The sequence below is a fragment of the Mauremys mutica genome, chromosome 12, assembly GCF_020497125.1.
Source record: "Mauremys mutica isolate MM-2020 ecotype Southern chromosome 12, ASM2049712v1, whole genome shotgun sequence".
NCBI lineage: Eukaryota > Metazoa > Chordata > Testudines > Geoemydidae > Mauremys > Mauremys mutica.
In genome coordinates this window covers 51,598-61,039 of record NC_059083.1, presented here as the reverse complement: position 1 = coordinate 61,039, position 9,442 = coordinate 51,598, and the positions used below count along the sequence as shown (strand labels likewise).

Genomic DNA, 9,442 nt, shown 5'->3' with positions numbered 1-9,442 from the left:
CAAGATCCTTAGGATCAATTCCATCAGCAATGACCCAGTCACACTGAATGGACGCCCCCTGGAAGAAGTACAGTCCTTCACCTACCTAGGTAGCATCATCGACCAGCAGGGTGGCACAGACGCAGACATCAAAGTAAGGATTGGTAAGGCAAGAGCAGCCTTCTTACAGTTCAAGAACATCTGGAGCTCCAGAGAGCTGTCTTTGGCAATAAAGATTCGACTGTTCAACTCCAACGTGAAATCAGTCCTACTGTATGGAGCTGAAACCTGGAGGACAACCAAAACAACCACCAGGAAGATCCAGACCTTCATTAATAGCTGCCTCAGAAGGATTCTCCAGATCCGCTGGCCAGACACCATCAGTAACATCCACCTCTTGGAGAGGACCCGTCAACTCCCAGCAGAGGAAGAAATTAGAAGGAGAAGGTGGGGCTGGATAGGACATACACTACGCAAGCAGCCAACCAACATCACCAGACAGGCACTGCGGTGGAACCCCCAAGGCAAGCGGAAAAGAGGCCGCCCAAGAAATACCTGGCGACGCGACCTTCAGGTTGATAGCAAAAAAATGGGCTATACCTGGAACCAGCTAGAGCGAATGGCCCAGGATAGAAGACTCTGGAGATCTGTGGTTGGCGGCCCATACCCCGGTTGGGGTGACGGGCATGAATGAATGAATGAGTCAAGGCAGGGGGCTGGACTCGATGACCTTTCAAGGTTCCTTCCAGTTTTAGGAGATTGGTATATCTCCAATTATTATTATTACTGTCATTGTTCAAACCACACACACAAAAATCTCACGACAAAGGGTTACACAAACATTAAAATAAAATAATATCTAAAAAAGGATGATTCGTGCCAATGACCATTTGTCTCTTGAAATCTGCAGGAAATCTGAGCCACAAACTATCCAACTAAACTAATATCAAAGACGTGACCTCATGGCCTTCACGAAGAGAGAAAAACCCACCGGCCAGGGTGGACAATACAATGATTTCACATTCATAAAGTTGAAATCTCAGAGACTCTTAAGAAGTTTACCCATTTTCTTCTGAAGTGGCTAAACCGGCTTCACTTCTCACCTGCTTATTCGGCTGTATGAGTTACAAAAGTTTTAGCAGCAGCATCATAAAAGAAAGAGAATGAAAAACAAAACAACCTTCCCATCTATAAATGATCTGGACTAAACCTAGAAAAACCCAGGAAGCAATTTTATCAATAGATGGAAACAGGGCTATAAAATGTGAAGGTCAAACTGTGCTTTGAAGTTCATTGAGATTTCCCTGCCCACTGCCAGGTCTGTGACACTTCCTTCTCCAGCACTCAGGCGTCTGACCTAAGACCATAGCCATCAAAGCTGTGACTCCTAAGCATGGAGAGCCAGGGACAGGGTGGTAAGTGACACCTTGGGAGATGGAGGGAAAGAAGGGAGACAGGTTAAACTTTCCATGGCTGGGACAGAGCCTGCTGTGTTGAGAGTGGAGCGTGACAGTGACAGGGGAAGGAGGTTTCAGAGAGGGAGCCGTATTAGTCTGTATCCGCAAAAAGAATGAGGACTCCTTCTGGCACCTTAGAGACTAACAAATTTTTTTGGGCATAAGCTTTCGTGGGCTATGACGCACTTCATCAGATGCATGGAGTGGAGCATACAGTAGGAAGACACACACACACACACACACACACCATGAAAAGATGGAGCTTGCCGTACCAACTCTGTGAGACTAATCAACTCGGGTGAGCTATTATCAGTTTCCCCTACTTTACTCACACCTTGTCAACTGTTTGAAATGGGCCACCCTGATTATCACTACAAGCGTTTTTTTTCTCCTCCTAATAGCTCACCTTAATTGACTAGTCCCAGAGTTGGTATGGCAACCCCCATCTTTTCATGTTCTCTGTATGTATATCTTCCTCCTGTATGTTCCACTCTATGCATCTGAAGTGGGTTTTAGCCCACAAAAGCTTATGCCCGAATATAGGTGTTCGTTTCTAAGGTGCCACAAGAACACCTCTTTCTTTTTTTAGGGGAAGTAGGGAATCTCTCGCACTCACCCCGTCGCCCTGAAATAGCAGAGAAGCTAAAACACCCCATTTTACTGTCCCTGCTCCCCAATTTTTTAGCATCTAGTTAGTTCTGATGCATAAGGGATAAAATGTACAAACACTAAATGCTTTCCGGCACGGCCTGGTGTAATGCGAGACTATCTGGGAACGAGAAAGTCTGGCCGCCAAGGGGGAACTCAGGGAATAGCAATCACTCTGCTAACGGGAGATTGGGGTGGGGGTGGGGGTCAGAAACTGTGTTCCCTGCAGGCAACGCAGCTGCACTGCAGGCTATCGAGGGCCATGGAAGCAGGGAGAGAGGGGCCCCTCTGAAGGCTTAGCCCGGGTCCACTGGAGCTGCAGGGGAGAGGAACCCCTCCCTCAGCCCGGCCCAGGACCACAGGAGCTGCGATGGCTGGGGAGAGGTGCCTCTCACCAAGGGCTGTTGTTTCCTGCTCTGGCCGCCCTGTAGGGGGCAGCAGTGTGGAGGAGGGGAGCTCCCTGCAGTAAACTCGGCAGGGCAGCCCGCGTCCTTCCCTCCCCGCCGCCCGGAGCAGCGCAGAGCCCTCCCGGCAGGCGGCGCGGCGATCAGGGCCGCGGGGTGAGCGCCCCGCTGAAGCCCTGGCCGCCCCCTTCTCTCTCTGGCCCCCGCTCCCTCCCCATTAGACCAAGCGTGCACTGCAGCACAGGGAGTCCCATGGCTCCGGCAGCCCTGTAGGGTTTTGTTTTGTTTTTTCCCCTGCTTTGCCGGCCGCGCCGTTCCCCCCCCACACCCCGCTTTGCCGCTCCAGCCGCTCCGCAGGTTGGTTTTTTTTCACCTGCTTTGCAGCTCGAGCCGTGCAGTGTTTTTTGGGTTTTTTTTCCCCCCGTGCTTCCCCGCTCCGGGTGGGCTGCCGGTTTCTGTTCCCCCCTGCTTTGCCGTGCCAGCCGCGCCGTTTTTTTGTTCCCCCCACCCTGATTTACCGCTCCGGCCGCACCATGGGTTTTTGTTGTTTTTTTTCCCTGCTTTGCTGCTCCGGCTTTGCTGCATTCCCCCACCCACACACTTAGCCGTTCCAGACGCGCTGTTTTTTGTTCCCCCTACCCGCTTTGCCGCTCTGGCCGCACTGTGGGTTTTGGAATTTTTTTCACTGCGTTGCCACTCCGGCGGCCCCCGCCTTTTTTTTTTTTGCTTGGGGCAGCAAAAAAGCCAGAGCCGGCCCTGCTCTCACCTGGCCCCGAGCTGCTGTGGTGAGAGTGGGCTAGGGAGAGTCCTGTCCCCAACGCAGCCTGCAACCCAATTCCCTCATTCCCAGCCCCACCTCACAGGCCTAGCCAGAGCCATCACCCCTCCACACCCAACCCTCTGCCCAGCCCTGAGCCCCCTCCCACGCTCCGAACCCCTTGGCCCCACCCCCACCACATGAATTATCTTCTGTGCGCCAATATGGAGATGATCTGTCACATCCTGGTGCATAGAACCAAATTCATTCCGCACATGGATGTAAAAGATGAGGGAGCACTGGTCAGAGCACATAAGATGCTCAGAGTGAGTTTACACTAGGAAATCTGGTGGAGGGTCACAGAGATCTGCTGGCTAATCCCCACCACACCTCCTAGCGGAGCCAGAACTTCAGAGGCTGATGCTGTGGAGGCAGAGGTGGGGTCTCCAGGCCTCCCACAAAAGGCTCTGTAGGAACCAGTCCCTCTCAGTGGTGCTGTCTGAATGCAGACGGGCTGGGGCAGAGGGGCTGAGTGAAGAGAGGCAGCACCTCTCTACCCCTGTCAGTGGACAAGGGAGAGGTTACTAGCACTTTATCTTGTCCTTTTTTCCTGCTGCCCAAAAAAAACAGCGGCACCAGAAGGAGAAACAGGCTGATCATCAATCATAAAGTCCTCTTGAAGTGTAGAGGCCTTTTTGCTGTGAGAAGCACGGGTCCAGGCAGTCAGTTCTTGGCATTTTACAGTGGTGCTGGTAGTCAGCAGGACTTGAAAAGGGCCTTTCCAGCGTGGAGCCGGGGTGGTCTTTCGCTGATGGACCTTTATGTAGATCCAATTTTCTGGTTTCAGGAAGTGGCAAGGTTGTTCATGTATAATCATTATTGTCGATAAAAAAAAAGGTAGAAAGTCTTGCCCCAACTGTTTATCTTCGGAGCCCTACCTGGAGTAAGAGAGATTCCCTGCCTGGGTGTGCAGTTCCTCTCTTGCAATTGCTTAAGAATAAACTGTCTCTGATTTGTTACAACCAACCTTAAAGTAAAAACACATGCCGTGACTCGGATGGTAATGCCCAGCTGAGCCTGCCGCAGCTACTGCGGACTGTTCCCCTTCGAACCTCAGGGCGCCAATCAAGAGGTAAGAGACCTTCTGAAATCTCTAATGGGGTATCGAAGGAGGACTGCCCGTGGAACCGTCTGTCCCTCTGGGGCTCATGCCATCCGAACTTATTGATTTTGTAACAAAATCAAATGCAGAGAGGTACTGGGGAACTGTTGCCGCTCTCAATAAGATTAGTTTGAAGTGATCAGGGCCAGCTCAAGCTTTTTTTGCCACCCCAAGCAAAAAGTGCCGCCCCAGGCACGTGCTTCCTCGTCTGATGCCTGGAGCCGGCCCTGGAAGTGGTACTGAGGATTTAGTTTTCCCTGACGTGTAACAAGGCCTGATTTGAGTCAATTACATGGAAGCTGCTTAACCCTTTTTGTCATGTGTCACAGAAGTTTAGACCCTGTGTGGATTCTCTCATGTTTAATGAGCTGTGATCTCTGTATGAAACTTTTCACACAGTCCAAGCACTTGTGAGGAGTCTCTCTCCTGTGTGGATTCTCCCATGTTGAACGAGGTCTAATCTCCATGTGAAACTTTTCCTACAGTTCAAGCACTTACAGAGTCTCTCTCCTGTGTGGATTTTCTGGTGTTTAACCAGGGCTGATCTTTGTCTGAATGTTTACCTACAGAGCAAGCACCTGTGGGGGTCTCTCCCCTGTGTGGACTGCCTGATGTTGAACAAGGTCTGACCTCCGTATGAAACTTTTCCCACAGTCCAAGCACTTGTGGGGTCTCTCTCCTGTGTGGATTGCCTGATGTCGAACAAGGTTTGACCTTTTTATGAAACTTTTCTCACAGTCCACGCACTTGTGGGGTCTCTCTCCTGTGTGGCCTGACTGATGACAAACAAGGTCTGACCTTCGTATGAAACTTTTCCCACAGTCCAAGCATTTGTGGGGTCTCTCTCCTGTGTGGACTGACTGATGACAAACAAGGTCTGACCTTCGTATGAAACTTTCCGCACAGTCCAAGCACTTGTGGGGTCTCTCTCCTGTGTGGACTACCTGATGAGAAACAAGGTCTGACCTTTTTATGAATCTTTTCCCACAGTCCAAGCACTTGTGGGGTCTCTCTCCTGTGTGGATTGCCTGATGTTGAACAAGCTGTGACCTCCGTATGAAACTTTTCCCACAGTCCAAGCACTTATGGGGTCTCTCTCCTGTGTGGATTGCCTGATGATAAACGAATTCTGACCTTCGTATGAAACTTTTCCCACAGTCCAAGCACTTGTGGGGTCTCTCTCCTGTGTGGATTGCCTGATGTTGAACAAGGCTTGACCTTCTTTTGAAACTTTTCTCACAGTCCACGCACTTGTGGGGTCTCTCTCCTGTGTGGACTGACTGATGATTAACAAGTGCCGACCTATGTGTGAAAATTTTCCCACAGTCTAAGCACTTGTGGGGTCTCTCTCCTGTGTGGACTGCCTGATGTTTAACAAGTTCTGACCTAGGTATGAAACTTTTCCCACAGTCCAAGCACTTGTGGGGTCTATCTCCTGTGTGAATTGCCTGATGTTGAACAAGGTGGGACCTGTGTTTGAATCTTTTCCCACAGTCCAAGCACTTGTGGGGTCTATCTCCTGTGTGAATTGCCTGATGTTGAACAAGGTGTGACCTGTGTTTGAATCTTTTCCCACAGTCCAAGCACTTGTGGGGTCTCGCTCCAGTGTGGATTGCCAGATGTTGAACAGGGTGTGACCTCTGCATGAAACTTTTCCCACAGTCCAAGCATTTATGGGGTCTCTCTCCTGTGTGGACTGCCTGATGATAAACAAATTCTGACCTTCGTATGAAACTTTTTCCACAGTCCAAGCACTTGTGGGGTCTCTCTCCTGTGTGGATTGCCTTATGTCGAACAAGGTTTGACCTTTTTATGAAACTTTTCCCACAGTCCAAGCACTTGTGGGGTCTCTCTCCTGTGTGGATTGCCTGATGTCGAACAAGGTGTGACCTTTGCATGAAACTTTTCCCACAGTCCAAGCACTTATGGGGCCTTTCTCCTGTGTGGCTTTTCTTAAGTGACTTTAGTGCTGACTTTGGACTGAAACATTTCCCTTCAGCTCCTCCCACAAAGGTCGCCTGGGGTTGCACTTCTCCAGGAACTTCCTGATGATGATTCTCCTCCTCATTCTCATTCCCTCGCTCAGCACCTGCTGGGAGAGAGACAATCCAGACAGGAGTCATTGTGCTGGGGAGAAAGAGGAATAGCACCGAGGGAAAACCCAACAGAGAGACTGAGCAATTGGATTCTGCCTCCACATCCCACCCAAACACTCAAAGTGAAGGAGAAATGGGAAGGAAACTCCTGCAGCTAAGAGGCTGGGCGGAAAGTCGTGAGCGATATTTGCTGACTACAGCCCTGTCCTGGCTGAAACGAGGAAGAACAGAGGGTGCTTACTCACACCATATTTGGGGATTCTCAACCTTTTCCTTCCCTCCCTAGATGGTTTCTGTGTCAGTCCTCACCTGTATGGGGGCATCTCGGAAGCCATCTTTCCTCGCAGGCCTGGAGATCCGGCACCCACGGCTCTTCCCCTTGCTCCAGGCAGACGATAAGCTCAGGTTTGGCAAGGGGAAATCCTGCACAGGGGGTGAAATCAGACCAGATCAGGGTGCATGGAGCACTGGTGAAGTATTTGTTACTAAGGACATTCCGTGAGTGGAACCTGTCCCTGTGCTCTGCTGGAGGAACGTGGAATCCAAGAGGAAGGGAACGTGGTCACTGGGCCCCCTTGCACAGAGGAAGTTGTCTGGGGAGGTGAGTTGAATTATTACTACATCCTCACTAGGCGTTCCCAGGATCTGTGCGCTGGGGGCCTTGTTGACACACACACGGCTCTGGACTTAAACCCCTGCCTCTTTCTAAAACTGCAGAGCCCAGAGCCCTCCCCAGGGCTGGAGCTAGTCCCAACCAGGTAGGTGAATAGGGATTGTGTGTGCAGCCAAGAAACAACACAGACAGGAGAATGCTGGATTTATGCCCCTTTGAAAGGTGGCGTTGGGGGATGGTTTGGTTGTCCACTGGCTTTTGACACCCATGTTCCACTGGAGAGGGCACAGAGATGCAAGTGTAAGGGGACTGTTGCCCCCTTACTAACATTCAGTGGGGGTGTTTGGTTGCTAGCTCCCAGCACTAAAAGGGGAGGGATCGATGGCAAATCAAGACCCTGAGACTGACAGTCCCCAGGAACAATGGCAAGAGGCCAATGCTCCAGGTCAGCCTGATTGACAGGGCAGGCCGGCTAATCAGGGAGAAAGAAGGCCAGCGTGGGTCCCGTCCTCCGTATGTGAGCAGGAATGTGCCGGAGTCAGACAGAGTGGGGCCGAGCAAAGGAGAAAGCAGGGGCCCAAGCTGAGCTGGAGAGCAGAGCCGGGCCAGATCCAGAGGGAGCGGAGCTGCAGCCAGAGAGCCACAGGCACAGCGCAGAGAGAGAGAGCAGATCCTGTGCTGGGAGCGGAGCTGCAGCCAGAGAGCCACAGGCACAGCGCAGAGAGAGAGAGCAGATCCTGTGCTGGGAGCGGAGCTGCAGCCAGAGAGCCACAGGCACAGCGCAGAGAGAGAGCAGATCCTGTGCTGGGAGCGGAGCTGCAGCCAGAGAGCCACAGGCACAGCGCAGAGAGAGAGCAGATCCTGTGCTGGGAGCGGAGCTGCAGCCAGAGAGCCACAGGCACAGCGCAGAGAGAGAGCAGATCCTGTGCTGGGAGCGGAGCTGCAGCCAGAGAGCCACAGGCACAGCGCAGAGAGAGAGCAGACCTGTGCTGGGAGCGGAGCTGCAGCCAGAGAGCCACAGGCACAGCGCAGAGAGAGAGCAGACCTGTGCTGGGAGTGGAGCTGCAGCCAGAGAGCCACAGGCACAGCGCAGAGAGAGAGCAGACCTGTGCTGGGAGTGGAGCTGCAGCCAGAGAGCCACAGGCACAGCGCAGAGAGAGAGCAGACCTGTGCTGGGAGCGGAGCTGCAGCCAGAAAGCCAGGTGTAGTGAGCAACCGGGGCCAGCCAAGGGGGGACCTTGGGCAAAGGGCCCAGCACAAAATGACACCCCCAGCCAAGGGTCCATGCAGGCCAGGCTGGGAGGGGGACCTTAACCTGCCAGGGGGCTGGCACTGGAAAGAAGGATCCCACCACCCAAAGCCCGGAGGTGTGTGGTCACCACCATTTCAAGTGTCCCACCCACAGCATCCCTGCAGCACAGCCAGGGCCTGAGAAGGAGGCCTGGGGCCTACAAGGAACAGACTGCAAAGTGCCTTGATGTCCAGAGACATTGTTTGTAATGTTCCCTGCCACAGAGCAGGGTGATGTGTTTCCCTGTAACTGTTCCCATTTATTCTTATTCTTTTCTTTAAATTGATTGTTAAGTAAACAACTTGCATTTGCTTTAAATTGTCTGGAATACTCAGTGGGTCAGGGAGGTGCCCAGTGCAGAGAGGGTATCCCAGAGTGGGGACACCTTAGCCCCTGTCCTAGGTGGCCACAGCAGGGTTGGGGGTTGAGCCCCCCAGGAATCCTGGGCCCAGTCTTGTTGGGGCTACGGGAACTCTGCCAGACAGGAGAGTCCTCAAGGGCAGAGAGGCCTCTGGGTAAAGGAAGTGGGAGCAAGGACTCAGATCCTTTCGCTAGCCCACTTCACCAGGGTAGCACAGAAGCCAGGAAAGCTCCCCACAATAGCGGGACCATTCCCCGCTTACATAAGTCTCTCTCACATGGCAGCTGTGCATTATGGAACGCATTTGCCTCTAATGTAACTGACCGAGGAAGAACCTGAACACATTCAGATACGTAGGTCCCACGGCTTCTAATAACAGAGTGGACAGGAAGCCCTTACCCAGCGAGGTCACCATCTCATAGGTCTCCTGCATGACGTCCCTGTAGAGGGCTCTCTGAGCGGGGTCCAGCAGAGCTCCCTGCCCCTGGGTGAAATACACAGCCACCTCCTCGAAGGTCACCGGCATCTGAAACAACAAGAGTCCCTCCCTCAGCACCTGCTGCCCCAGATACAATCCCACTAGTCACGGGAAGGGGAAAAAAATGTGAAGCTCTGGGAGGGCCAGACTGGCACAATCCCACCACCACCCAGCTCAGAGGCTTCAGGGTGGGAAG

At 52.5% G+C, this 9,442-nt stretch overlaps 1 protein-coding gene across 2 annotated transcripts; it reads right to left on the bottom strand.

The window, feature by feature from the left end:
* Positions 1 to 3,494: 3,494 nt before the first annotated feature.
* LOC123346206 (zinc finger protein 585B-like) lies at positions 3,495 to 9,218 on the bottom strand. 2 transcript variants are annotated; one of them, XM_044983475.1, is made up of 3 exons: positions 9,168 to 9,218; positions 6,813 to 6,926; positions 3,495 to 6,499 (listed from the first exon to the last, which is right to left on the bottom strand). In XM_044983475.1, exons 1-3 carry the CDS (start codon positions 9,199 to 9,201, stop codon positions 4,971 to 4,973), a joined length of 1,677 nt encoding a protein of 558 aa, XP_044839410.1. In that variant the 5' UTR covers positions 9,202 to 9,218; the 3' UTR covers positions 3,495 to 4,970. The 2 variants fall into 2 exon arrangements, with proteins under 2 accessions (XP_044839410.1, XP_044839411.1); XM_044983476.1 differs by having other exon boundaries at positions 3,495 to 6,496.
* Between the last annotated feature and the right edge of the window lie 224 nt (positions 9,219 to 9,442).

Bases quoted from the DNA above. Each gene is read 5' to 3' on its own strand.
- LOC123346206 (XM_044983475.1), bottom strand. From the start codon at position 9,201: ATGCAGGAGACCTATGAGATGGTGACCTCGCTGG. The intron at 6,927-9,167 runs GTAAGGGCTTCC...CCCCCTGTGCAG, and splicing joins TGAGATGGTGACCTCGCTGG to GATTTCCCCTTGCCAAACCT. The intron at 6,500-6,812 runs GTGAGGACTGAC...TCTCTCTCCCAG, and splicing joins TCCGAGATGCCCCCATACAG to CAGGTGCTGAGCGAGGGAAT.